General features: G+C 54.4%; 9 protein-coding genes and 1 non-coding gene across 10 annotated transcripts; 4 read left to right on the top strand and 6 right to left on the bottom strand.

Annotated features, from left to right (window-relative positions):
• Positions 1-832: 832 nt before the first annotated feature.
• Positions 833-1,204, bottom strand: M421DRAFT_2499 (uncharacterized protein; the record flags this gene model as incomplete). The annotated part of the gene is made up of 2 exons (XM_033588596.1): positions 833-929; positions 984-1,204. The coding sequence occupies 2 exons, from the start codon at positions 1,202-1,204 to the stop codon at positions 833-835; spliced, it is 318 nt and encodes a 105-aa protein (XP_033452128.1).
• Positions 1,205-1,700: 496 nt separating this feature from the next.
• Positions 1,701-4,166, bottom strand: M421DRAFT_2498 (uncharacterized protein; the record flags this gene model as incomplete). The annotated part of the gene is made up of 5 exons (XM_033588594.1): positions 1,701-1,832; positions 2,042-2,200; positions 2,252-2,417; positions 2,967-4,062; positions 4,139-4,166. 5 exons carry the CDS (start codon positions 4,164-4,166, stop codon positions 1,701-1,703), a joined length of 1,581 nt encoding a protein of 526 aa, XP_033452127.1.
• Positions 4,167-5,049: 883 nt separating this feature from the next.
• M421DRAFT_417622 (uncharacterized protein) lies at positions 5,050-7,688 on the bottom strand. The gene is made up of 3 exons (XM_033591535.1): positions 7,545-7,688; positions 7,248-7,475; positions 5,050-7,196 (listed from the first exon to the last, which is right to left on the bottom strand). Exons 1-3 carry the CDS (start codon positions 7,671-7,673, stop codon positions 5,352-5,354), a joined length of 2,202 nt encoding a protein of 733 aa, XP_033452126.1. The 5' UTR covers positions 7,674-7,688; the 3' UTR covers positions 5,050-5,351.
• Positions 7,689-8,530: 842 nt separating this feature from the next.
• Positions 8,531-10,286, bottom strand: M421DRAFT_90084 (multidrug resistant protein; the record flags this gene model as incomplete). The annotated part of the gene is made up of 2 exons (XM_033597824.1): positions 8,531-9,731; positions 9,784-10,286. 2 exons carry the CDS (start codon positions 10,284-10,286, stop codon positions 8,531-8,533), a joined length of 1,704 nt encoding a protein of 567 aa, XP_033452125.1.
• A 3,288-nt stretch (positions 10,287-13,574) lies between these two features.
• Positions 13,575-15,310, top strand: M421DRAFT_417620 (RNA-binding domain-containing protein). The gene is made up of 4 exons (XM_033591534.1): positions 13,575-13,614; positions 13,664-14,042; positions 14,104-14,749; positions 14,802-15,310. The coding sequence occupies exons 2-4, from the start codon at positions 13,860-13,862 to the stop codon at positions 14,933-14,935; spliced, it is 963 nt and encodes a 320-aa protein (XP_033452124.1). The 5' UTR covers positions 13,575-13,614; positions 13,664-13,859; the 3' UTR covers positions 14,936-15,310.
• Positions 15,233-16,265, bottom strand: M421DRAFT_98921 (mitochondrial carrier; the record flags this gene model as incomplete). Its single annotated transcript, XM_033598681.1, has 3 exons — positions 15,233-15,620; positions 15,668-15,983; positions 16,076-16,265. The coding sequence occupies 3 exons, from the start codon at positions 16,263-16,265 to the stop codon at positions 15,233-15,235; spliced, it is 894 nt and encodes a 297-aa protein (XP_033452123.1).
• A 740-nt stretch (positions 16,266-17,005) lies between these two features.
• M421DRAFT_417617 (uncharacterized protein) lies at positions 17,006-19,512 on the top strand. The gene is made up of 2 exons (XM_033591533.1): positions 17,006-17,263; positions 17,321-19,512. The coding sequence occupies exon 2, from the start codon at positions 17,406-17,408 to the stop codon at positions 19,332-19,334; it is 1,929 nt and encodes a 642-aa protein (XP_033452122.1). The 5' UTR covers positions 17,006-17,263; positions 17,321-17,405; the 3' UTR covers positions 19,335-19,512.
• M421DRAFT_322475 (uncharacterized protein) lies at positions 19,489-20,117 on the top strand. Its single transcript, XM_033589307.1, has one exon. It carries the CDS (start codon positions 19,643-19,645, stop codon positions 20,018-20,020), a length of 378 nt encoding a protein of 125 aa, XP_033452121.1. The 5' UTR covers positions 19,489-19,642; the 3' UTR covers positions 20,021-20,117.
• Positions 20,118-21,526: 1,409 nt separating this feature from the next.
• Positions 21,527-22,982, top strand: M421DRAFT_98919 (aureobasidin resistance protein Aur1; the record flags this gene model as incomplete). The annotated part of the gene is made up of 3 exons (XM_033598680.1): positions 21,527-21,903; positions 22,016-22,611; positions 22,675-22,982. 3 exons carry the CDS (start codon positions 21,527-21,529, stop codon positions 22,980-22,982), a joined length of 1,281 nt encoding a protein of 426 aa, XP_033452120.1.
• Positions 22,983-25,024: 2,042 nt separating this feature from the next.
• On the bottom strand, positions 25,025-25,138 carry M421DRAFT_t28. Its single transcript has one exon. It is a non-coding gene; the product is annotated as a tRNA-Ala (tRNA).
• Positions 25,139-27,572: the final 2,434 nt, after the last annotated feature.

The raw sequence follows: 27,572 nt of genomic DNA, 5'->3' as shown, positions 1-27,572 counted from the left end.
TCACAGAGTCACCATCTTTCACTTCACCGTCGATCATGCTTGAGACATACATTCTGCTAGATGGTATCTAGCTTGAGCCTTCCCCAGTCATTGCTAAAGCGTCACTACTTGGTCGTGCAGGAGTAGCTACAATATGGCCTTCCGTTGAACTCATCCGAGCCTTTCTTATCACATACGAAGTCAAGTTTCTTACAATTTTCGTCCCTACGGCACATTAGAACTTCATTGCAGCGAATATGAGCCTCAGCATCTCGCAACAACGTACTTCAATACATGCAAAGGTCGCAGTTCTCGTTGCGGCACCGGCCTGGACCCCAGCCAAAGCCGGGGACAAACCTATCGCATTTACCAGGGTCGCTCTTGAACTCCATAACTGCTCCTCCGTAGATGAATCTGGGGTCGGGGTAGCATTTACCGCAGGGGACGCCGGTCTTGCCTTGGGCGGCGGGGAGGGCTGTGGCAGTAAGGGTGAGGAAAGCGAGGATGGGAGTGAAGTGTTTGATGTTGGTCATGGTTACTGTGTGTATACAGTAGAGCGAAGCCCGTGGGAAAGCCTGCAAATTGAATGCCCTGATCTGTCACAAGGTGGAGACCAGGGTCACGTAAGAGCAAAGCGGCAGTATGGTGAATGCAGTTCACGAAAGACATCGTTAGTGCGATGTGAATGACACTTAATTGTCCATTATCGAGTCCCTCCGTGCTCTATACCGAGTTGCCTCATGTAAGCTATCTCAACATTTCTAAATTAGCCTCTTTGATCCTGCCTTTTCATGCACAGCAAGGTGACTCAGATCCCCTCCGTTCAGTCAAGGCTCTCGTGTTCAAACTCCCACTAAGCAACACATGAGTAGCTATTGAACTGGGCCGCAGAGAAATACGGAGAACCATGCGGAGCCCAAGACAAGTCGATACTCTTGCAGTCGTAGTCCCTACACCACGTTAGCGCGAAACGTCGCCAGCCTTCACACATACACTGGACTTACTTGAAAAACATGCAGATGCGGCAGTCGAGGTTGATGCATCGACCAATGGACCAGCCGCCCAACTTGTTGAGCTGAGAGCATTGCGGACTGTTTGCGATCAGCTGCTGGCCCACACCGCCGTAGTCGCAGCTGCCGCAGACGGTCTCGGCTTCGCCTTGGTCAGTGAGGTCGGCGAGGACGACGACACCGGCGAGGGCGAGGATGGTGGTAATGCACTTCATCGTGACTTCGATCGATGTCGATGTTTGGACGTGACGGCGTCTGTAGATAAGGAATGTGTGGTTGTTGCTAAAACGCAGGGATCGCTGCTGTTGATCGCGGGCGGTCTCGCACTCGTGTGGGAAGGCGCAAGTGAATGAAGGAAGGAAGTTTCGTGGAAATATCTTAAATTGTGCAGACAAGGAATAAGTAGGGTAGATGATGAGTGCAGTGTAACGTCGCAGCGCGATCATGAAGAGAGAATACGGTGAGGTGCGAGAGAGATTATAGGTGTTTCCATTAGACAGACGTAAGAGAGAAGCATGGAGGTCTTGAATTGATCATGGATCTCGCCATTTCTTGTAGATCTGCTTCATGCGCTTGTCCAACGCTTCAAGATTATGGCCGTGCCCTTTCTGAAATCTATCTTCCCAGTATATAGTGTCGGTGATTTGTCGATGACTTACTTGTCAATGAGCTCGCAGACGTGCGACGGCGCGTACAAACAGTAGCATCAGCTCAGTAGCAAGGCCACTTGCAGAAGTGACCACACGAGACGATAGCCTGGCGCCAATCGCCGGTGGTGAGATTCGCGTGGCAGGTCTTCTGGTTGCAGTGCAGGTCGCACTGCTTGCCCTGCCACTCGCACTCCTGCAAGTTGTATCAGCACGCATTGTTGCTATGAAGGCTTGGTGAGACCTACCCGTGCCTTGCAATTATCATTGTGCTTGATGCACGGCGAGCAAATGCTATAATATGGGCTGTGGGGATTGTGGGCGGCGGTCTCAACGTTAGCGGCATCTGTGCTAGCTTATAGGAGGGCAGCTGCGGTCTCTCTTTGATAACGGGAGAATTCATACCTTGTTGTCGGGGTGGGCAGAGGGAGCTGCCGCGCCGTTCTTCTTGACATCGGCGGCGACAACTTCACCGGAAATATCGAAACCAGTGGTGACATCTCCAGCATCTTCGGTCAAGCCCTTCACCCGGGTGCAGATAGGCACAGGGTCGGTGACGCGGGACTCGTCGACGCCGCAGGCGATCAGGACGTCTCAGCGGCCCTTCCTGCAGACGGCGCCATCATTGGCGCCACCGCACTTGAGCGACTCTTCCTTGCAGGTAGGAAGGTCGCGGCCGCCAGACCCAGCGAGTGTGACGGAAAAGAAGAAGCTCATGAGAGCGATGACGAGGACGAAGACCTTCATGGCGTAGTGGATGTGGTGGCTGAAGGTAGGTGGACTCGAAATTTGAGCGTGGTGGAGGAAGGACGCAGAGTAGTAAGAGATTGACTTTATATAAATGCAGGTAAAGGCTCGAGTCGCAGTGGTCAGCCGGTACTGGGCCTGCCTTAATTTCGACGTTGACAGCTACCCGGCGCGCGCGGCAAGACCTCGGAACCTGGGGACCTCTACGGTCTTCTAAGAAATTGTAGGAGTCTTGAGTTACATATACAGATGTAAGCAAGCGGATTGTGCGGTAGAACAGGCTGTGTAGTTGTCACCCTCCCAGCATGGCGACTGTCACGAGGCGCAGAAGTTTGCTCAAGGCGGCCACGTTGGTGCATCAAGGTAAGTTCATCATGATGATTTGGACAATCTGTAGTTCGCTCACGGCATTTCGAATCTGCCTATCGGACTTTCTGGCGCGGGCTTCTGGTCCCTGAAATACGGCTTCTCACAGTCCAGCTCCTGCAGGCTTTGACTATCAAGTTCATCCACTGGGTGTGCCCCAGGTAGCTCCGGTACCCTGTCCACTCCTCCAAGTTCATGCCGCATCTCCGATACATACAGTTTTTTGCCTAGCGTTGAGGTGCTGTGGATCTTCTTCTCGTCGGACACGTTGGACACGTCGGCGGCGGCGGCGGCGGCGGCTTGCTGTGCCCTGTTGCGTGAGCGTCGACGCATAAACAGCAGTGCTGAGAGTGTCAAGACAGCACTGATCAGGACCACCATTGCGATGGCAATGCCTACTATCGCACCGGAGGACAGGTCAGTTTTCTTGCCGTCGGCGGTGTCGGCTCCTTCCATGGCAGCGGTGCCCGCGGCGGGCGATGACACAGCTGTGCTCGAGGGAGACTTTGATACTGTAGACGTATACACCGATGTGTTGTTGGCCGTGCAATCGTAGTGTCCGTACAGACGGTTTTGGATGCTAAGCCAGTTGCAGAAAGCGAGGATGTCCACGGTGGATTCTGCCCTGAGCGCTCCATTGATTGTTTGCAATTTCGGCATGGTGATGTTCTTCAAGGCTCCACTAATTCTAACGTAGCCATCGATGGTTTCGAGATTGTCGAAGTTCAATGATGGATCCGGGTTGCCGTTGATCGCGAGACTACCATAGATTCCCGACAAGTTGGAAAAGTCCAAGTTGGTCAAGGCATGGTTGATCGAGAATTGGTATGAGCTGCCGGAGTTGATCCTATCATAGGGGAGCGTGAAGTCGGTGAGCTTGTTGTTGGCAGCGATAGTCAGAGCTGTCGCTATGGGCCACTTGATCCAGTCCATCTTCTCCATTGCAGTGCTAATGATGCTGATCTCCTTTATATCCTGCTTCAAGGACCCACTCGCGATCTCACAACCCCTCAAAGAAGAGAGTCCTGTGAAGTCCAGCTTCGATATGTTGGTGAGGGCGGGTAGCGTGAGGGTTGTAAGCTGGGGCAGGTTGCTCAACGTCAGTGTCGAGATGGCTTCCAGCGTTGTGGACGAAATCGATACTATGGCATCTGAGTTGGCGATGGTGATTGTGCCCGTGATTGCCTTGATGCCGTTCAGGGTGATGGCCTCAAGCCCCTTCGCTGCAAGCGAGACGTTTCCGGTAAATGTCGTGCATTGATTGAGCGTGGTGATGTCGTCTGCGCTGTTGATCGCGAGGTTGCCTGAGCAATCTGTGTAGGGTCAGTACATGGCCGAACCCGAGTGTCGCGGAAGAGTCAACGTACCCGCAGCATCCGTCCTACCAACCCAGGAACACAGCAAAAGAGGAAGCCATTGTGCGACGAGTCTCATAGTATCGCCCAGTATTCTCCCAGAGACTCGTGTATTATTTCATTACATAGATAAAAACGGTTGAACGAGTGACGGCTGCGAGCAACAGCGGTGAACGCAGGTGGAGTTAGTTGAAGGATCGAGGAAGCGGCAGCACAGGTCTCACGAGCAGCCTGAGATTGATGCTCGTGGGGCCGCATACCACCGAGACACCTAGCCATAAAGGGTCCCACGACGCGTGCTTTCGAAACGGCGTGCATAGCACGGGCTCCCCTACGATCATCGAATGCCGTATTCGCATGACTGCCCAACCAGATTTGTGATTGCCGTTGTTCGATCTGCAAATACGAGGCTGCCGGACACCACATCCCGGGGTCATGGCTGCTCAACAGGTACTCCATTTCTAATGCCGAGCCACGCTCCGGCGCAAACAGACCGTTGATAGGGGCAGCGCACTCAAAGTGCGAACACGAAGCCTGCTGCGGCTTAAGTTGACGCAGCCCCATCGTGGTCAAGTGACGTAACGTGTGAACTTCTGCACGTGAAAAGCATCAGCTGCGGATTCTGTCCGGCACACCACCAACGGCTCGGCTGTAAGAGTTCATTAAAACTGCCTGTGTCTCAAACTCCAAGGCACATAATCACAATTTCGCAGGAGCAAGGCGTGCAGAAATCGTACGACGAGAGACCAGTTTGCACCATGCTCGATGCTCGTCCAGAACCAGCGACCAATTATGCAGTCCGGGTCGACGCGGTCACTTCCTACAGGCCCAACATGCAATGCTCGCGGATCTTCATACAGGTTGCATGCGTGATGATGCTTTTAGATTGGGATGATCGGGTATGAAGAGATCTGCATCGTGCACGAGTGATGTGCTAGCGTAGGTATGAGATATGTGCTCATGGAATTCTTTCATACACATTGGGTATCTAAACACGACGCTAAAGGATATCGCTCTTCGCTTTACTTCTTTTCGTTGTGACTCTCGCTTTGTCCCTTTCCGCTCGTGCTCAGTCGCACTCTTCGGATCCTCTTTTCGGTCTGCTCACTCGCATTCGCTGCACTGCCGTGAAGTCGTGACGGGTAGCCGTGGTGTGCAATTGGCCGTTGCGGCTGGCACACTGGCGGTGGTACTCAACGTGCATTGAACGGCGCAGTACTGGACTGTCTCTCCCTCCTGGGCGAGCTTCATGTGTCTTTCTGCTGTGCACCCCAGACGATCGACTCCATCAGCGCATACGGCGACGAATCGAGATCCAGCCCCAACAACGGACTTTGGCCAAACGCATTCCCGTCGCCGTTGGTCAGCGCCGCGTTGATATCATCCGCGGTAAACGTGTTCAGCGTCGGACTCGCCTGGCTGCCCGCCTCGCTCGTCTTCCTGTTCACGCTTGTCGTGATCCGCAGCAGCCGTTCGAGCGCCGACACGGACCGTGTGATAGGCGTTGCGAGCTCGTTGGGGTCGACATCCTTTGTGAAATCGCCCAGCACCTGGATGATGTTCTGCAGCAGGCCGCGCGCGCGCTCGTTGCGGTTGTGCTCGCCGAGGATGCCAAGTAGTAAGGCGCAGCTCAGCGATCGGTGGAGCGCTGCCCACGAACGTGTCGCGAAGGGCGTCATGTTCTGCAGGCCGAGGAAGGCTTCAACGGTGTTTGTCAAACTATCGATACACGTCTTCCTTAGCGTCTTGGAGAGGTCGAGGCCCGCGGTTGTCGGGGATATGGCAGGGCGGCAAAGCTCGGAGGTAATGTAGGAAATGTGCAGATAGAGAGCCCAGTGCTCAAGTTGGTCGCGCATGGAGCGGCAACGGCGCGAGTCTTTGAGGTAGTCTGCTGCGTCGACCATAATTTCCTGGAGCTCATTGCGGTGCTCGGTGATTCGGATCAGGGCGTCTTGCGAGGTTTGCGGTTTTTGCCGTTCACGGACAATGTCGAGTCCGACTTTGCAGAGACGGTACATGCTTTCGACGTATGTTCGTGTTCCGGGTGCTGTGTGGTTGCTCAGAGGTACAGTGTGGTCGATGGTGGTGGTCGAGGATGCCCTGTCGTACGAGACAGAAAGTAGGGAGTCCTGCCATAACAAGGCCCACCAGACCTTGCTCCGCTGTATCCTCTGCTGCACAGGCGTCGACGGCGGGCACATGCGGTGCAGGCCGAGCGTCTGCGAGAGGCGGACCGTCAGACCCATAAGACTCCATGCAACGCCGGCGTTCATGTTGTTTGAGATGACGTTGCCGAGGATCAGGAGCGTTTGTATGTTTTCGATGTTCGCGTGCGACAGGAAATTGGTGAAGCGCAGGCACTCGAAGCTGCAGCAGATATACACCTGCGACGTGAGCTCTCTTTCTCTTCTGGACAGCGTCGAGCACTGGCAGCCCGAGGCCAAGATGGCGAAGACCAGTCCAATCCAGTGGAAGTTCTTGCCGTATATCTGCTGATCCGTCACCCCGGCGCCGCTCTGTGAGCTCTGTGAGCTCGCACGGTTGATGAGGAACAGGAGGAGGTCGGACTCGACGCCCTCGATGTCGGCGACGGCGGGGTAGACGGCGTGGGCGGTCTCGCGGTAGAAACGGAAGAAGCTGAGGCACTCGGAGTCGCTCGGCAGGGCGTTGGCCAGCTCTGTGGCGCGAGAGATGGAGCCGTGCGGCAGGCCCCAGAGGTCGACAAAGGGATATGTGGCGCTCTCGTTGTCCAGGCCGAAGAGCGGCAGCATGCTCTTTTTGCCCAGCAGGTCCTGCAGGCCCGGCGCCCACTGCGCGTCGCCGCCGCGGCCCAGCTGCATGACCAGCGCAGGCACCGAGCTGGGCCCGATGTGGATGGTCTGGCCGGTGATGTCGTTGCGCGTGTGGATGCCTTGCGTGCGGACGTGGCTCTGCTCGCCGTCGATGGGCGCCGAGGCGGCCAGCGGGGTCGAGGTGGCCGGCGAGAAGCCGTTGAGCGGGGGCGCGACTTCCTGGACGCTGCTGATCGAGTGCTTCAGCTCGGTGAGCGACTTCTCGGCCGTCTGGAGCTTTGCGCAGATGCGCTCCCAGTCCTGCTGCTGTCAGCCCGGCGCCGGCCGTATGATGCGACGGAGCAGGCGCACCTCGCGCGGCAACGTGACCGTCCCGCCGTGGACGTGGACCAGCCCGTTGACGTTGAAGTCGTGGCCGTTCTGGCCCAGTCCCATGCTGATGCTGATGCGCTTCGCCGGCGGATGCGACTCGCTCGGCGGGTGGTAGGTACACAGCTCGGGATGCTCGCGCACGACGCACGTCTTGCATGGCACCGTCTGGTCGCACTTGACCTTTCGCTGGCGGCACGGATAGCAGGCCTGGTGCGCGTGTCAGTCTGCTCGCTCTGCATCGCATCGTGGGACCGGCGCGCGCGCGTCACTGCCTACCTTGTATTCCCGGGCCTTCCGTTTCCTGCGCAGGATCTCGTCGACATCGGCGCGCGGCGGCGTGTCTGTCATATCCCCCGTGAAGCCATGCGACTGTGGCTGCGCCTGCGGTGTCTTGTCTCCGTCCATTTTTCCGCGGCGAGGGTGGGAGGTGGTCACCTCGCGACGGGAGTCCACCCGGGCCCGACCAAACGGAGGCGCAGATCGCGCCGCTAGTCATGAAGCTTGGCCATTGACGTGAACGCTGATCGAGATCCTCCCGCCCACTGTGCTCCGTCCGTGCTTCTTTTTGAGCGTGATGAGAAGGCAGACCCTCAGACCTGTTACGCAGCAGTCCTCTCTTCGGAGTGCAAAGATATTGCGTCGAGTGCGCTTAGCTGTGGGCATTTCGCGCGCAGGGCTGACGACTGACGATTGATGGCCGACGACTGACGACGCTCGTGCGCTGCGGCAATAACGGCCTCGCGCAGATTCCGCCGATCCATCAGCGAGGCAGCACAGAACCATCACCGGCCCTCCGCACCTCAGCAACAAAGAACCCCCAGTCCCTCTCACAACAGGGATCTTGGTCTCGCAAACAACATACCAGATACGGCAACTCTTAACAGGTGTCGAATATAGCACCTGGTAGTGTTACACAAGGTCCGCCACCAGTGCTGCTAGATTCACGCCGTCGCACTGAACCTGCCGCATTCAGCAAGTTTGACCATGTTGCGTTGGACGCGGCTTTGACACCCTGGGCACGCCCTGCATTAATGCAATGGATACGAAGACGTGCTGCAACGCTTCGCTGGTTGACTAGGCCGACTCTTTGCCATGTAAGCTAGTCAACGAAGTCGTCACAAAATTCTAGTAGGTGAATTGACGACAACTTGTTAAATTCCACGTTGCGTAGGTATTGAACGCCGACAATGCTTGTCATACCATCACAAGTCTCCTCCACCGTACTACCTAGACTCCACGCGCTACCTGAACCCGTACAATGGCTACGCCGCCTGCTTCCCGCCGTCATTCTCCTCATCCTCACTATAAGCATAATGCGAATGCGCGCGAATCTTGGCGCCATACGCAAAAAACACAAACGGAATCGCACAACATGCTAGCCCAATGAGCGCCAGAAGCGTACTCGCCCACTGATTACCCAAGCGGCCATACATCTGATTCGTGAACAGCACGACCGCCGCGCCCCAGAAACTGCGGATGAACGTCTTGGCCGCCAGCGCCGAAGCCGCCTGGTGCTGGTACGAGTCTACGAGGTAGTTGTTCGCCGAGTTGTACAGGAAGATGAATCCGAAGCCGACGGGGAAGCCGCCGAACGCGGGGCCCGCCCAGTGCAGGTCGGGGTACGATGTCCAAGCGAAGATGAAGAGACCCATGGGGATGAACCAGCAGCTCATCATCATGGGGTACAGACGGGCTTCGGCCGGCGGCTTGCCGTTGTGCTTGTGAACGAGCTTCATGTAGTGCTTGTTGACGAGCGGGGCGCAGGCGGCGCTCATCAGGACGCCGACGATTAGTGGGATAAACATTAAGCCTGTTGAGCTGGCGGAGTAACCCTTGCCTTTTCGGTAGACGATTGGGTAGGCGACAAAGAACATGTACAGTAGGCCGTAGAGGACGGACATGTACAGGGAAATGAAGAAGACGATGAGTTCGCGGAAGAGGAGCTGGAAAGGTCGGATGAGGAAGAGGGTGAGGCGCTGGCTGAAAGGGCGCGTATCGATGTCCTGCTCAGTGACGTACTTGTCGTCGCCAGTCTCTTTGCGCATCTTCTTGGCCCGCTTGGCGAGCAGTGTGGGAGTGTAGGTCTCAGGCACGGTGAAGGTGATGAGAATCCAGGCCACGCCGGAGAGGATGAGCTGGATCCAGTAGAGCCACCGCCAGCCCTTGGCATCGCCGAGGAAGCCACCGACAAGAGGACCGACACCGGGTCCGATGAAAGGAGCAGCAGAGAACGCTGCCATTGGCACACCTCGCTCCTCGTTCTTCCATAGATCGGCCAGTGTTCCACCGACTAGAGACATAGGCGCAGAGAAGGCCACACCAGCGATGAAACGGGTGACTAGGAGGGTGCCGATGTTCTGCGCGACGGCTCCAGGAATGGTGAATACAACAGCGAAGAAGAGTGTGACACCGTAGATCGGGCGACGACCCCAGATCTCTGAGAAAGGCGCAAAGGCCATGGGACTACCTTCATGTTAGTAGCGTTCACCTCAAATCGTGGATGACACCAACTTACCCAACACCGAAACCGATAACGAACAAAGTAATAGTCAGAAGAGAGACCTCCTCACTGACATTAAAGGTCTCCGAGACGCCTGCAAGATTCGCAGTGACAACAGCAGAGTTGAAGGCCACGACGAAGCAAGTGATAGCAACGCACATTGTGCACCACCACTTGTACGCTTTCGACCAGTTCTTGGGGTTCTCCGGGTCATCGATCTTCCATGTGACCAACTCATATCGCTCGATCTTACCCGTCTTGTTCGTGTGGATTCTAGATATCTGACCATCGATTGTCTCTTGAGTATACTCGTCCAAGTTGGCTTCGTTGCTGAGCGTTCGGATAGGAAGGTTGACTACGTCGGCGCCATCGCGTGTTGGCTCCCGTGTGAGACGCCGGGACTTCTCATGCTCCACGGCTGTGTGTCCTGAGACACTGGAGTCCGATGATGCTCGTGTAAGGTTGGACGGTGAGGCGAAGTCTCTCGTCATGGGTTCTACGATGCCTTCAGTAGCCATAGTACGTTGAGTCCAGTGGATGCCGTCAGTTAAGCTTTGAGCGTCCTAGACGCCAATGAGGTTTTCGATGAAAGTTCTTAAGCCGGGCGAGTACTACGAAAGAATGACGAGATACTGAGTGCGCCAAAAGATTGAAGACTGGTCGTGATCTGCATGCAGCATGGTGGGGAAGGGGCTTTAGCATCTTATACCAAGTGCGGTCAGTCAAAGTTTGCAAAAACCACGACAAGGAAACAGAGATTGACACTCTTGACGGAGTTCGCTCGGGCTCAAAATCGTCTTGATCGTCGAATGTTTTGCTGATGGAAGCTTGTCGCCGCTAAGGCCGACTTCGGGATGGCCCCCCTTCCTCTATCGGCGAATGCTCGGGCGGCGACTTCGAGAGAGAACGATTTTCAGAACTCTCAAACAATTGCGGGCTCTTTTGATATTCGCCCCACTGTTCTCGTGTGTCTTCGACTGAAATGGTGCAGGGACTGGCTTTCTCGCCTGACCGGCCTTCTTCCCCGTTAAATCCTCCAGGGTACGTGACGTCAACATACCGAATCCTCGAGATAGAGATGCCGCAAGAAGTTCCTGTCATGAGGCTGATCCGTAATCGTTACATGAAAGAGGAAGCGAATGCCGTTCTAGATACGTGTGCGCCAAGATATCAAACTCTAAGAGCAGTGTGTGATAAACTTGTCAAAATAGCTCAGGCTGTGCGAGCTATTTCCAGCTCCTACATTGTCAGACCCTGCTTTTTGCTTCTTTGTATGCGTAACACTCATCGATGGATAATTGGGAGCCTCGAGGGCGTGAGAGAAACGTTAGGCGATCTGTGCCTGTGCATCGACCACGTTTACGCACTGAAGTTGCACACCAACTAATCGCCACGACCGGGCAAGAGCTGTAAATATGGGCCGCCACGTACATTAAAATTCCGGCCTTAGGCACTTCGGATCACGTGATCGTGACCTGAGAAGAAGCGCAGACGCGTGGTTGATCAGCCGAATAATGTCGTGAATCGCGTCTGTGGTCTAGACCAAGTCTGGCCGATGACTGATGCAGAATTAGGTGGTCAGACTGTTGCAGTTGCGTGTCTCACGAAGGCTTCCCTCTCGTTGCTTGCGTTGCTTCGCTGACAGTCGCAGTACTCAGGTGGTGCCAACGTGAGGGTGCAGTTGCATTGCTCAGATCTGTGCTACACGTTATGGTGTGTGCATTTGGCGAGCAGGCGTAAACTTTCGCTCTGTTGAAGCCCATTTCTTTGTTGACCTGTTTACGCCGATCAGCTGTAACATAGACTTGGCAAGCGAGTGAGAAGCGCTGAGATAGAGTCGAGACATGGAAGAAGTCTTGCTGGGTCGAGTGGGTTCAATCCCAAGGAAAAAATGGTTTGCACGCTTCGCCGCCGACTGTACGCAGAACTGGTATCAGAGTTCCGCATCGATAATTTCATCGTAGCACTGGGGCCATGCAGGTCTACGCAGGCAGCCGGCCGAATGCCAGGGTTTCAGTCTGCGGCCCGAACATCTCCTGCTCGCATCGACGATGCAGCTGGGTCCGGACTCGCTGAAGCTGTGTACATACAGTGTACAAATCGACGCTTGAGCTTGTGTGGCTGCAGTCAAGCTGAATGTAGAGGAGTCAAGATGCATTCGCCAGTGTCTGGTGAAATAGCACCGAGCTCTCGAGGATAGATGAGTCTTGAGATTGATTACCGCGACTGCACCTTGAGTGACGGGCAACTCAAATCCATGCGCCACCGGAGAATTGGTTGGTAGTATTCACGAGTGCGTGATCTCGCTTGAGGATGATGGTCCAAACTGCTGGCATGGTGGTACTTGTTGTCGAAAGGACTGAGCAGATGCCATAGCCAAAATCAATCTATGGAGATCTGGCACTAAAGAAGAGCGTCTGCCGAAGTAGAAGGCACGTTCCTTCCGTTTGGCCCGCTCGGTTCAGAGTGGATCATCCCTCCCCACTCCGGACTTATCGAGCAGTCACGACCAACAAGGTGCCCAGAGGCAGAAGCGCTGTGCAGAGCACAATTGTTTGCGCATTCGTGCTCGAAAATACAGCATTGTGCTGCTTTCTGGTGACACTCTTGAAGATCAGAAGCTCGCCAAGGCCGCCGTCCTCCAAGGCTGACACCGCATCTCCCGATCAGCCTGCACCCTCGTCCCTCGCCGTCAACAGCCAACCCAGACCTTCGGGACCCCATCGAGCTCTCGGTGCTCACTTCCCGCCCGCTATTGGTCGGATTTCTGTTGTGCCGTGAGAGGCTTGCTCTATCGAGGCCCCATCAGGCGTCATCAACAGAAGGCAGCAGAAGCAAGCAACCTGCACCCTCTGCAGCTGCGCTGTGCATTCAGCGTGCACTACTGGTCCCCGTTTCAGCTGGCAGGACGCGGCCACTATCAGGACCGGTCTTGAGGAAATTCTGCTGAGGCGTGTCACGGTAGCAGATTCTATTAATCCGCTGGAGCCGTGCTCGAGATGGGTAAGTGCTAAGAGCCCCTCGCCCATAACTTCCCCTCCTTCTTGCACCATCACAGTGCTCTTTCTAATTCATCTTGACACCTTTCCTGCTGACCTTCACCCCTCCAGACGATAATTACCGACCCAGTGAAACTGTAAGTACAACATGCTTCCTTGATCTCTTATCTCCGTCTTCCCCAAGAACGAGCGTGGCGTGAGCGACCGCCGCAAACAGTCAGGTTCTATCAGGATTTGAGGTATGGTGAGAGGCTTGAATTGGACACGTTTCCAATAATAGTTGCGAACCATCTCATCTGCTTCCATGGTTCGCGCTCGTGGGGAGGCCGGCACGTGACGTCGGCACCTGCCGCGCTTGTCAACTCGAGAGCTCCGACCAACCGTGGCTCACTCACCTCGCGACCTCCCCCATCCAGCCTCATCGAACGCGCGCACTCCCCATCTTCTCGCCGTTCCCCTCTCCCACATTCGTCACATCGCAATTGCTTGAGCGTTGCAATCATGTCGTACGAAGCTGATAATTACGATCAGCGCGACCGCTCTCCTCGCAGACGATCTCGCTCGCCGCGTCGCTCTAGACGATCATACTCCCCTCGCAGCCGCTCACGCAGCCGAGACGACTATCGCCGCAGTGAACGTCGTTCGCGATCCCCGACGGGCGGTGCACAGGGATCAGGAAGTTATCAGTCATACGGAGCTAGTCGCGGAGGAGCGCCTCGTTCGACAGAAAACAAAGACAACATGATGCAAAGCATTCGCGACTCGTCTCAGCAGGATCGCCGTGTCTACGTTGGCAACCTGTCCTACGATGTCAAGTGGCATCATCTCAAGGACTTCATGCGACAAGGTACGGTTGCCTGATACCTGGAAGATGTCGCGTGCTAATGCGCGCACAGCTGGCGAGGTTCTTTTCGCCGATGTCTTATTGCTACCGAACGGAATGTCAAAGGTAATAACTTGATGGCTGGTCTTGATCGTGAGAAGGATGGAGGTTGACTGGCTTTTGCTTGGGTGTAGGGCTGTGGCATCGTGGAATATGCGACTCGGGAGCAGGCACAGAATGCCGTCGCGACGCTCAGCAACCAAAACTTGATGGGCCGACTCGTATACGTTCGCGAAGACCGAGAGGCCGAGCCTCGTTTCACCAACCCCGGTACCTCGCGCGGAGGATTTGAAGGCGGCATGGGCCGTGGTGGATTCCAGGGCGGCTTTGGCGGCCCACCAGGGGGAGGAGGCGCTCCCGGCGCCGGTGGCAGGCAGGTCTACGTTGCCAACGTTTGTACCCCACGTAGTCACCATTGACTCACACAGGACATTTGGCTAACATAACAACCAGCTGCCATACAACGTTGGCTGGCAGGACCTGAAGGACCTCTTCCGTCAGGCTGCTCATACCGGATCTGTGCTTCGCGCTGACGTCCACATCGCGCCAGATGGTCGACCGAAGGGCTCTGGTATTGTCGCGTTCGAGACCGTGGACGATGCCAGGAATGCCATCACTCAGTTCAACGGATACGACTGGCAGGGCCGTAACCTCGAGGTTCGTGAAGACCGCTTTGCTGGTAACACTGGCTTCGGTGGACGCGGCGGCTTCGGAGGTCGTGGAGGCTTCGGTGCAGGTGGAGGCTTCGGTGCTCGCGGAGGCTTTGGCGCTCGCGGCGGCTTCGGCGGCGGTGGATTCGGAGGTCGTGGTGGATTTGGCGGAGGCTTTGGTGGGTCGCCTGCCGGACCTGGTTTCGATCCCAACGGTCCCTCGAACCCGCCCAACCCCTTCACCGACTTCGCTGCTTCTGGAGGCGAGCCCAGTAACCTCATCTACGTTCGTAACCTGCCTTGGTCCACCAGTAACGAGGACCTGGTTGAGTTGTTCACAACCATTGGTAAGGTAGCACGTGCTGAGATTCAGTATGAGCCCAACGGTCGCTCCCGTGGAACCGGTGTCGTCGAATTCGAGCAGCAGCCCGATGCCGAGACAGCTATCGGTAAGTCACGACTCTCTGCTTATTTTCTCGACCACCGCTAATATATCGACAGCCAAGTTCACAGGATACCAGTACGGTGGCAGGCCTCTTGGTCTGTCGTACGTGAAGTACACAAACCAGAACAACGGCGACATCATGGAGGGCACCGAGCACACTGGTGGCTTGACACAGGACCAGATCATGTAAAGCTGCTTCCAGCCGGGATGTAGGGGTTTGTTCAAGCGACGGCGAAGGAGTATGTTTGCACGCTCATCTGCGGTCATTCTTCATGTTAGGGAACATCTTTCACACTTACACTGCGCATCTCCATGAGACTGCTATTCGGAAAGGATCATCTGCGCTCTCATCATGGATCATTTGGCGGTCGACAAAATTTTCCTACTGTATTCTAAAATGCGAACTATCGGATGGGTCGGACATCAACCAGATTGTACAGATCTCACGTGTGTGATTGCTTATTGCTGATATGCCTTATGATGTACTCTATTGCTGCTGCAAGATGCGCATCATCCATTCATACATGGCCCATTGTACAGCATTGACAATAAAAGCTCGCACACTGCAAATGCCCAGTCCTCTGAAGAAGACGCTAGCGCCTTCAGTCTGGAACGCATGTCTGGCGATCTGTATGGCGCCCATGTGCGTTTGTCGTCCTCCAGCATGGAGCAGTGTATGCTGCTCACCTCCACGCACAGGCTCTGGCTGTAGCACCTGTGTCTGCACTCTGGTCTTGATCACATCCAGCGGAAAGATGGACGCCCACGTCACTATCCCAGCAAGCCCTCCACACATCAACACCTTGAAGGCCGTCTCCCTATCCGTATCATCCGGTGAGCTCCATTTCTGCTTACACCACTCATAAGACCAGAAACTATACTTGTCAGCCAATGCCCCTCTGCCCTGCACCGCGCAGCTTACTAAAACCCGTATCCCACCGCATCGCGCACACTCGTTATCCCGCCCCCATAGTATAGCCCCCTCACCCCATCTTTCCTCCAGATCTGCCGCGCAATCGACCAGCTCGTCGCTTGTCTGTCGGTTGCTACTTGTGCGCGGCACTTGATGAGCTCTGTGGGCGCGGAAACAACGAAGGACGCGAAGCCGCCTGTTGAGCCGGCGAGGAAGACTTTCGCGAAAGATTTCGGCGCACTGGGGGAGTCACCGAGGAATGTGAGCGTGCGGTTGTATGTCATGAAGAGCAGGGCGTTTAGTGCGCCATAGCCGAGGATTGGTGCTGTTGCGCCTACACTTCATTGCTGTGATTAGCTGTTGTTTCCTTCAGGACAAAGACTGGTTGGTTGTCAAGCAGAACGGAGGTGAACGTACCTCTGACCAGCGTCCCGGCGTTCTCAAATTGCCCTTTGAAGCTGCGCGGTCCAGCTACCGCTGTCGACGTCCCGGACGAGGCGTCTTGTGCGGACCCGGCTTGTAGTCGCGTCTTGACGAGATCGAGTGGGTTGCCAATTATGATGCCCACAGCGCCGGAGACGTAGCCGGCCCAGAAGTCGGCGGACATTATTGCAATGTCATGGGAAAGTTGGGGTATCCATGGACTTGTGGAGGGGTACTTTGGCAATGTTGGAATGTGGGGCTGATTGAGGTATGGCCGAGGCAAGATGATAGTTGCTTGGTCGACTAGGGAGTGGATACGAAGAAGGCATTGTTTTGATCAAAGAGATGAGGTGTTGAGACGGGCAGATTCAGTGAATTCAGTGATAAGGTGTGCCTGAGAAACAAACTAGCAGCTGACGGGGCAGATCATGCATCGTACAGCTCAGCTTTATGTACAACGTCACGCAGACATTACCATGGCCCATGAGAACGTTGGCGTTATGCAAGTATAGCTTTCTGAGACCTGTGATAGGGGATGAACGCGCTCGAATGCAAACATCAGTCTTTTAGCACTTTTGTATTGATTCACTGAACAAAAATGCTCGACAGCGTCAGATGCCTGCGGTGAACGATAACGCCCGATTCGCTGGCTCCACGGCTGGTCTCGTCGACGTCAGGGTCTATAGAAGCAGCGCCGCCATCTTTCATCAGAATGATGACGCTGGATCTGTGAATGATGCCGGTGCTGTCCGCTTTGAGATCTGTTAAAATATCGACAGTTGTCATCTGTTATCCTCATCTTGGGTCGCAAGTGGCGATTCGCATGATTCACCGTCCTAGCGCATTGACTCTTGAGGCTGAGGTTTGGTCTAAGACGATCTCCCCCGCCGCCACCGCAGCTTTACCTACCAAGCACACCTACAACGCTCACTGCCCTGCATCCTTTTGTTTCTTCTCTCACATATCTTTCAGCATTACACATGTCTGTTCGAGACACGTAATCTTAGAGCATTGTCACGCTGGTCTGATCATGCGCATGCAATTCACACTACTGTTTCGAAACAAGTTGCACTGTACGTTTGCGCCTGCACCGCTCCTGCCTAAGTCATCAACCGCAGCATCTTGATAGCCTGCTATAGGCTACTTCAGCCCTGCTATCAAGCTGCGCTGAAGCTCACGCATGTTTGTCGCCGTGCTGCGTCTGCCACCTCCGCGGCTCACTGAGCTAACAGCTTCCAGTACTATTCACATTCTAGCCCACGACTTCCCAAAACACGACTATCCCGACCATATTTGATCAGTCGCAAGCGACGTCCATCCTCCAATGACTTCACAACCTGCCGCTAAAGGCTGGGACTTTGGCTCGGTCTTCGATCTCATCGACTCTTCTGACGTACACGATGTTGGCTCTCCTAAGCTCGAGAATCGCACACCCATCGTAAAACCAAGCTTTGCACCGCCCGATGGCGGGATTCGGCTAGGCAGCTTCGTGAAGCTGTTCGAAGACCTTGGCATAGCAGATGATTTGCCGCTACCTCCGCTTTCGTTGTCGCCCTCAGGCCCGGAGTCCTCGGGCGTTAGCAATGCAGGCGATGTGCTCCTACCATCCCCGCGCTTTGAATACAACGCAAATCTATCAGAGCCTACTACAGGCACAGATGACACGCAAGCTGTGTTGACCAAGAAGCAACGCAAGCGGGCTCGACAGCAGGCCGAGAAGGAGCAGCAGCAGAAATTAGAAGAAGAGAAGATACAAGTACAGAAGCATCAGACGAAGGGACCATTCAGGGAAGCCCAGCGCAAGCAGCTGCAGAAGCAGATTGAGAGCATCTTCGGAGCTAGGCCTGCCACTGTGGCCACCGCTGCACCTATCTTACTGCCTGGAACTGTCGACGTCGAGCAGACCCCGTCGAAGAAGCCCAGAAGTCGCTCCTCCTCAAAGGAGCTGCGTTCTGAGTCCCCCACAAAGTCAGCCTCAACCAAATATCCCACGAAAGCACCTCAACCTGCGTCTCCCGTAAAGCAGCTTCGACCTCAGTCACGGCCCAATGTGGGAGCCAAGGTTAGGCCTGCCACTCTTGTTCCTGTTGTCGAGCCGGTTCCTGTCATCTCGCCGCAAAAGAAGGATCCACAGACACCAGCTCCTGGTAAGTCGCAGCGCCCTGCCGTCGAGCAGCGCGTAAACTCTGCGCAGATTGCGACACCACAATTGCAGCCTGCCTCGACTGAACCGCGAACCACACGACCTGTTACACCTACTGCCCTTGAGTATGGCGCTAGCCATGGTCTTGTACCGCGGACTGTTCGCCCTACCACAGTTTCACGATCATCGCAGCCGGCTGTAGTCGCGCAACCTTCAACACCGACGCCAGCACCTGTTACGGGCCCCACGCCTGCACGAACTTTTACTACACCTTACAAGGCTCTTGAGTCGATTACGATCAGACCTTCAGTCGAGCGACACATCCATTTTCACACTAAGCTCCTCGACACGTTCCCTGGTGACGCTAAATATATTGTTGCTCCCAGACAGCTGGTCAACGAGAAGACCATGGCTGAGGGTATACACATCTTCGTCGATGCCTCAAATATCATGATCGGATTCAAGGATCTTTTGCGCAAGTACGGTGTACGCCAATACGACATGGCTTTCGACAGCCTCGCACTCCTTCTCGAGCGCCGTCGACCAGTCGCAAAGCGTGTCTTCGCCGGCTCTCACCGCGAAGCCAACCCTCTCCCCCAAATCAAGAAGCTTGTCGAGACCTCCAAGGCGGTAGGCTACGAAAGCATCCTACAAGAACAAGTCTTCATCAGCCGTGATGACTCGGAGAAGAAGAAATTCTTCGACGACGTCAAAAGGCTAGGCTGGCACAAGGCGCAGCAACTCCGCTCTGGCAGTGGCAGCGACTCTGAAACGGGCCCTGCTGCTCCCAAGACCCCTTCCGCCCCGAGATGGGTGGAGCAGGGTGTCGACGAGATTCTCCATTTAAAGATGTGCCAGAGCATCATTGATACCGATGTGCCCAGCACCATGGTGCTTGCGACGGGTGACGGCAACGTGGCGGAGATGTCAGATGGTTTCTTGGCGCACGTGGAAAGGGCGCTCAAACGTGGGTGGAAGGTTGAGTTGATCAGCTGGAGACAGCAGACCAACGGTGGGTATAGGAATAAGAAGTTCAGGCTGAAGTGGGGTCAGCAGTTTAAGATCATCGAGCTGGACGAATTTGTGGAGGATCTGATTGACACTGTCTAGACGAAGATTTTTTTATTGGGATATTGCTGTATTCAGCGTTGATGAAGCATGGTCGGCGTTTAATTGTTGTTTCGATGTACTTCGGTGCCGGTTCGCATTTGAGCATAGCATGCATACGGCATCATGATGGATGCCCTTCATAACAGCAATAGCTTTAGCATTACTTCCACGAATCGCATCATCAATCTATCTTGCACCGTCCCGTCACACCAGTATCTTCATCACCTCGTCACAGACAGTTACCTGCGGTAGCGCCGATCCGGCCCCTGCCCTCACAATGCGGCGGCAAACGGGCAATTTGCGAAGACATGCCGGCAAAGCAGAGCATGAGTTCGCATCAGCGCACGGCCCTGTTTACGATCTCGGCGGCCGCAGAAGACAAGGGAGGGCTGAGAGTCTGTAGCCACATCGTGAAATACGCCGCGTCTCGCCAGCGTATTCCAACGTGTTCGCGACGCTGGGATGTGAAACGCGAACAACGCGAACAGGACGGGATGCTCTTGCATATCGCGCAGTCAAGGCTGATTCGCTGTTTTGAGCGCCGCGAGGCGTTGTTTGGCTGTTTGACAACTTGGGGCATGCAGCTGACAGGGCTTTGTTTTAGAGCAGCGGTTGGGGGCTGTTTTGGCAGTTATCCGGGCAGGGATTGGTCGTGGTACGAGACCGGTGCTCGACGACGTGCATGAGAGGTCTGTGGAGCAGGTGTTTATGTGAGGGCGATACTTGCAGGGCTAGATATGGCTGGGTGTGGGCACCGGGCGGGGGCTGTTGTGGAAGGATACGTATAGGAGAGGAAGATGTTGTGCCTCAGGCACCAGCCTTTGTTTACTTCTGTGTACGATGATGCTTGGCTGGACCTATCGTGAGGGCTAGCAGGCGGCTAGAACGAGGTTTGCAAAGGTAGAGTCAGACAATTTGGGGTTTCAGATTGCGATGTGCAGAGCTTGGAGAAAGGGCCGTCTAGACTTGGAGAAGCCGTTGAAAATCTCGCAGTTCGGAGTGGAGCTGTCGTGGTTTCGATATTTCTCTCGTACAAGAAAGTGACAGGCATAGCGAGCTCGTGCGAGGTGCAAAAGTTGCGGCGGGTCGGACGAAAAGCAGCGAGTCACGGCAGCCAAAAGTGTTGGGCAAGGGAGATTACTGTGGTGAGAGTTGCGCCAAGAGCGCCGACAGACTCACATTCTGCTGACGGACAACCAACGGCACGCGGAGCGTGCGAGATGCCGAGCGCCTAATCGGTGCTTCCCTGCGTAGGTGGTGCGATTGGACGGCGGCCTTTTGCGCAAGGTTGGCGTCGTGCAGAGTGGGCAGATTATCTGGCAGCGGGCTGCCAGTGTTGAGGAGCTGCGTGGTCGTTTCGTGTGCAGATGAGGCTGGGGCTGTGAGACGTGATTGCTGCGGCGACTGTGAGGCTGTTGCTTACACAGCGCAGGAAACGGTCGTCAACAGTTCGTCAGCAATCTGAAAGTAGACTACTCTGTCAGCGTCATGCTGTCAAGGACCCAAGTTTATGCTATCAAGGTCATGCTGTGGTTGATTGACGTAGGGAAGCGCCTTCAAGATTTGATGTTGGCGCGATGTAGTGACGTCATTGCGGGCTAGGCCAGGCTAATGCATCGGTGCATCACAGCTGTTTTGCTCCGGTGAAAGCCTTTGTTTGAGCGGTCTTGGCAGGTTTGGGCGCATCCCATCCGGAGACACGCAAGACGCCGTGCGACGTCGAAACGTGAGCGCGAGTGCTATCAGGACCACGTCCTCGCATGAGCACTGGAATGCAGTTTGCGCCTCTCAGCGCTGTCTTTGTAGTGTTGTCGCAGATGCTTGCAGGTATTGTCCATCTCGACTCTAGCAATCGCGGACAAAGCATTACCTGGCAAGCCGCAGCATCGCGATCCGAGCAAGGCCCTCGCACGACTGGCGGTGGTCGCGTGGGAAATTGCCTTTGCCGCAGTCGGTTAGCGCCGTAAGCCCTGGGCTCAGCATCCGCCATCTTCCACGGCCTCTAATACTAACCGCCGCTCCCCAGGCCTGTTGGTTTTCTCGACGCTGACCTCTTGCTGCCTCGCCGCTGCCTCGCCGCTGCCTCGCCGCTGCCTGCGCAAGACCCTTCACCCAAACATTCCGCCTCTGCTCGACCGCGCACCGCCAAATATTTCGTCAGCCAGCACCCTGCCACCACACCCGTCGCCAGCATGCTCTCGCCCACCAAGGTCGCCGGCCTCTCCGCCTACATTCCCCACCGCGTGCGCCGGAAGTGGAGGGCCACCAAGTCGCGCATCCACAGCCGCCAGTCGGTGACGTCGTCAATCGCATCCCTCGAGACTTCGTGGTCGCCGTCAGACACGATCAAGGCCCTGCGCACGCATCCCTGGAGCATATACGACGCGCAGTACCTGTTCCTGGCTATCATCGCCATCTTCTCACTGTCCGTCAGCGAGGCGCCCGGCCCCTTTGCGAAGACGTTTGCTGCGACTGCGCTCCTGTGTGGTGTTCTGATACCTGCCACACGCCAGTTCCTGCTTCCATTGCTTCCCACATTAACATGGCTGTTCCTATTCAATAGCTGCAAGTACGTCATTTCCCTGCTTGCTTCGGTGTCCTCTTGTCTTCTTGGCAAATTCGAGGTCTGATCAGGCGGCAACACAGCATTTCAAGACCTAGATGCTAACGCCTCACCCCAGATATGTTTCGCCAGAATACCGCCCTGCCATCTGGGTCCGCGTCCTACCCGCACTCGAGAATATCCTCTATGGCGCCAACCTTAGCAACATCATTTCTGCCCACCAGCACACCGTGCTCGACGTGCTCGCATGGTTCCCCTACGGACTTGTTCACTATGTGTCCCCGGTTATTGTCTGCGGCTGCATGTTCATCTGGGGTCCTCCCGGCACGCTTCCCACCTTTGCCCGCGCGTTTGGCTACATGAACATCACAGCCGTCCTGATTCAGATGGTCTTCCCCTGCTCTCCTCCATGGTATGAGAACACCTACGGATTGGCACCGGCCAACTACTCGATTCACGGAGACGCCGCTGGTTTGAAGGCCATGGATAGAATCCTCGGTTTCGACATGTACACTTCTGCGTTCCAGGCTTCGCCTGTGGTCTTCGGCGCTTTCCCTTCCCTGCACTCTGGATGGGCAACTTTGGAGACACTTTTCATGGGACACGTCTTCCCCAGGCTTTTCCCCGTCTACGTGTTCTACACCATGTGGCTGTGGTGGTCGACCATGTACCTTCAGCACCACTACGCCGTTGATCTGGTTGCTGGCAGTCTTCGTAAGTCTTCCCGAACAACCTCCTGCAACATTTTCCTGTAACATTTGTACTAACAGCTATCAGTTGCTGGTATCTGCTACTTCTTCGGCCGTGCCAACTTCCTGCCGCGTGTCCAGCCTGACAAGGAGTTCCGCTGGGACTACGACTACGTCGAGATCGGCGATCCCCAGGACGGCACTGGCTACAGCATGCTGGACATCTACGAGGAGTTCCAGCCTCAGTCTGACTCTGATGACTGGGCCAGCGGCTCTTCCTCATCCTACTCAACCGGTGGCCGTAGCCCATTGGGCGCACGCTCGCCTACAGACGATTCTCAGAGCCTCTGGGACGGCGATACAGTTGCTTCTGACACTGAGCCCTCGAAGCACTGAGCACAGCAACCTTACCACCTCACCCGCCCTCCACCAACAACACATTCCTACGATCGCCCACCAACACCTCCCAGTGATGGCCTTCACGATTTATGCATAACAACGGAGTTTTATTTCTGCTAGCATTTCAGCAACCACATCGATTGAACCACATAGCATAGACCTTGGAAACACACGACCCACGTCTGCGCCCGCCAGCGCGCAGATTGCATGTATTGCATGTTTTGCATTCGGACAGCCCCACAGTAGCCCCTTTCTTCGCTGTGGATGATCCTTGGCTTTGGAAAAGCTCAGTTTTAGTAACATTTTTAATCCCCTGATGACGGGGGCATGGACGATACCCAAGTCGGTCGCTATCGATACAAAGAGTATGAGCGGGAGGCTTTGTACTTGTACACATTCGCTTCAGCTCCAGTCGCCGAGTTCAGATTCTTTGCGCGGCTGGGCTGTTCGGGGTTTGACGAAGATGACGATGGGATGTATGGTGCATGTCACAAGAAGACGGATGGGGAGATGAAGCGTGCGCGGACATTAGATCAGATGGGCGCTCGTTTGGGAGGTCTGGTCGAAGTCGGCATGGTAATCATTATTAGTTAATACTTAATGGATGACATGGTCATGACCCTATCTCATAACCGACGCTGTTTGTACTCCGTGTGACGATGTCTTGCAGCTGTCTAGTTGATCGTGTCTCAGGTACCCCAGATAAGTCCGCCAGTAAGCCACAGGCTCCGGGAGCCTTCAGTGGAGTCAACGGCTTCCTTACATTCTAAGAAATGACAGCTTATTCCCTGCTTTCTTGCCTGAAACATGCTTGGACACCAATTTTATCTGAAGCTGGAAAGGCATCCGCGATGATAATGCAAACTTTTAGTGTCTACTACTACAAACTTTCAGCTGGCTTTCTCACACGTGCTTCCCACTCCCCTGGTTTGCCGGTCTTGTTGGAACGGGTGGTTGTTTGTATTGAATAGCACAACGTTAGCACCAAGATGATCTAGAATAAGACAATCATCTCTTGCATTAAAGACACAGCCTACAGAGAGGCCAATGCTACGAATTTGCTCGAGCTGTCATTTCTCAAGCCACGTAAACCTTTCGTGTGAACACCAAACCTGTTCCCATCGCCTCAACGGCGACGTCTGAAGTCGTCTTCGTCGTCCGAGTCTTCGTCCAATGGCATCTTGTTCTCCCATCGTGTCAACCGGCCGCGGTCCTGTCGCACGATGACATTATCTAGCTTCCCATCCAGGAACAGGATGGCAGCCGTCACGATGTACGAGTTGGTGAAGTATCTCTCGACTTGCCACTCATACCCATCCCAAGGCTGGTCAAAACTGTCGGTAATGTTGAAAACAACACGTACATCTTCATCGCCGGGCACAATACGACTGATCTGGCTCGTCATCGTATATCCGCATTCGCCCGTATTCGATAGGATCATGATAGTGCATGTCAAAGATCAGCCATACCTCGCCTGCACGACCCGGTCTAAGGGCTTCGAGCCGTTCGCAAGTGCTCCAGAACATACGTAACCATTGTCACGCCATTGCATGGTGCGCTTGTTGATCTCAGAATCCTAGACAGAGCCGGTGACTGACTGCACCCTACCGAGAGGTAGGAATGCGAACCCAAGGCCGTTATGGCGTGGCATCGTGTCCACGAGGCCAGCCTACCTAGTTTCGGAGCTTCATCTATGTCGAATTCTGAGAACCGACACTTTCTGTGATGTCAGGGCATGTCTCGCGATGGGCTTTCTTCAGAACGAGCTTGTAGCCTGGACACTAATACGCGGATTGCTTCGTGTTCGTACTGCGCACTACAGTCGACCAGGAAGCGGACGCGAGAGAAATGGCGGAGCCAGAGTCTTAGAAAGTCTAGTGTTTCAATACGGTGGTGGCAAAGTGGTTGTCATCATACCTAAGAGCAGTCAGTGCTAATTGTGACATCCACTTCCAAAAATCATCAGGTTCATCGTTGCTCTTTCCTTATAAACAGTGAGTGACACTTATTTTGTGCTCATCAAAATGAAAAAAAAAATATGGACTTGCTGGGAATCGAACCCAGGACCTTTCCCAAATTATTTGAAGCTGTTCGATCACTGGTAAGGTTAATCGAGATGCTAAGGGAAAATTATACCACTAAACCACAAGCCCATGTGACTTTACATGAAGTTTTGTAAATAAATAAAATATAAATACAGAAAATACAGATCACAGTTGTCAGTTGTTTTGCCTCAGTTGGAATGTCAGTAATATTGGGGCTGGTGAGGCAGTTCGAGACGACAAGATATTGCAGCTGTCACTAATGGTTAAATGCGACACTTTACAGTCGGGCACGTTCGATTGAGTCGGAAATAAGTCGCTGCCCACTACCGGTAGTACTGACTCACGGAGAGATCATTTCTTCAGGCGCTAGGCTGTGAGAAACGCCTCACCTGTTGATGGAGCCAATTCCGATTCGAAGTCGAATTCACAACTCCTGGCATCATCTTGCAAACGCATGTCCCAATTCTGCTGAGCTGAAAGGTTGGCATTGCCGAGCGGAGAATCGTCGCGATAGGCGTCGTTGTAATTAATAACTCAGGCCTGCAAACCACCAATTCGATACTAGTCGAAAGGTGTGAAGAGACAAGTATAGATAAGGTAGGTTGGATGAGTCGGTTGAAACAACTTGAGTACCTCCAGCAATCGTGGTGGGAGGAACTCAGTGCTGCCGATTTTCAGAAGTCTTCCGCAACTCCCAGGTCGATGATACCTGAGTCTTGCAGAGGTACTTTGTAAGTGGTTGTGGGATTTCAAGCCGCCGGAGGTTGTTCGCCCGCTCGCCACTACGACGGTGGAGCAGTTAGTGGTGCTGGCACATCGCCTAGGAACGACGTGGGGAGATCTACAACCAAGTCGAGGATACATTAGACCGAGAGGCAGAGGAAATACCATCAGCAGCACCACTGTTCGAAGATGTGGAGACTGAGATCAGTACACCTTCGACAAATCATATGTTCCATCACATGTAGCACACCCTCACGCTCGCGAATTACACCCTGGTATCATACCTGTGTATCAGGCTTTGAATCTGCCAGATGTTCACGCCGTCTACAGCATCAGCGCTGCGGAGCCGAGTCAGGACATCTATTCCGAGAAGTTGCTACATGCATCCAGCCTTGCAATAGTACGCGGCTAACTTCAATCCACTGGTGTCGCCGAGGAGGTCGTTGAGATCATCACCAAGCAGGACGGGTGGGTGAGGTTAGAACTCATTTGCGATTTACGAAGCATGCACTCACCATTCTTGCCATTACGTGGATCGAGTATTACCACACTGCCCAAAGCGGTGTATGCGGATACCGAATCACTCGCAACTCACTGGGCTCGAATTGTTTTCCGTGGCCGCTTAGAACAATGCATTACCGGCGGCCACTACTCAGCGCATTTGGATTCTCTCCTTGGCCATCTGATCATATTCGCAGCTCGATGGCCGCATTACTTCCATCAGAGTCTCCACTTCCAGATGGGCGCGATGCCCGGCTATCTCATCGATTTTGCACACAATGTGTTTGACGAAACTATCGGCTACTTTCAGAGGCGCAAGGTCGAATGTACGAAGACCTCGCTCTGACCCATCTCTATCTAGGTATCGCAGCATAGGAGAGAGTGTACTCGCTCCAAAGGGACATTTACAGGACCAACCTTCTGCTCATATCAGGATCGCCATCCAATGACATCGTAGAGGCGTTTCATAGCTACGTCGACCAAGAGCGGCTTCAGAAACCAATGAGAGACAAAAACCTTATCATCGAAGCCTGGTTGACGCTGATTGTGCGAGTGATCTTTCATTTCTGTACCTTGCGTTTTCTGCCCGTCCGTACGCAGGTTTTCACCTGTAGCATCTGCGTTTCACCGCAGTAAAACGCCAGCATATTTTACCCGAAAAATGATATGGTCGCCACAACGCAAGCACCCTGCCAGTCAAACACACCGTTCTTCGCTTCGGCGACCCCTGCAGAACGGTGATGCTTGCGCGGATGTGGGTGATAATGCTTAGTTCTTTTCATCTTGTCCTATGAGAGAGGGTATTAAGTATGTACGGAGATAATTTGTTCATCATTTGTCATATGCTGCATGTCACAGCCAGCAGATATGTTGCAATGTGATGAACAGCCAATATGTTCAAAGTCGAAGTTGTCCGAGGACAAGCCTGTTGATTGGTTAAAATCAGGTAGGGCTGATCACTACAAGCGGTCCGTCATCCGGGGCTTCGGCACTATTCTGAAACCACGGCGTCGTGGAGTACATATTCTGGAAGACTGCCATCAAGATAAACCTCCGAGATGGTTGACGTGCAACCCACCTCGGTGTGATTCACATTTTTCCCGCCCTCATGTCGGCGCATACTGACAACTTGTACATGGGCGTGAAGGAACATTGCGTCGAATGCACGACAGCCTGGCGTGCAGCTACTGTACTGGTGCCCAAGTAGCGAATTGGAGAGCTATCAAGCTCGGTACCGCGCCCTAAAGCTAGACACGCCCCGTCAAATGCATTGCCACCGACTTGGACTTGCAGCAGAACTTGCTTGCTTGATCCGGTC

Source organism: Didymella exigua (assembly GCF_010094145.1).
Source record: "Didymella exigua CBS 183.55 unplaced genomic scaffold M421scaffold_5, whole genome shotgun sequence".
NCBI lineage: Eukaryota > Fungi > Ascomycota > Dothideomycetes > Pleosporales > Didymellaceae > Didymella > Didymella exigua.
This window is presented reverse-complemented; position numbering and strand designations above follow the sequence as displayed.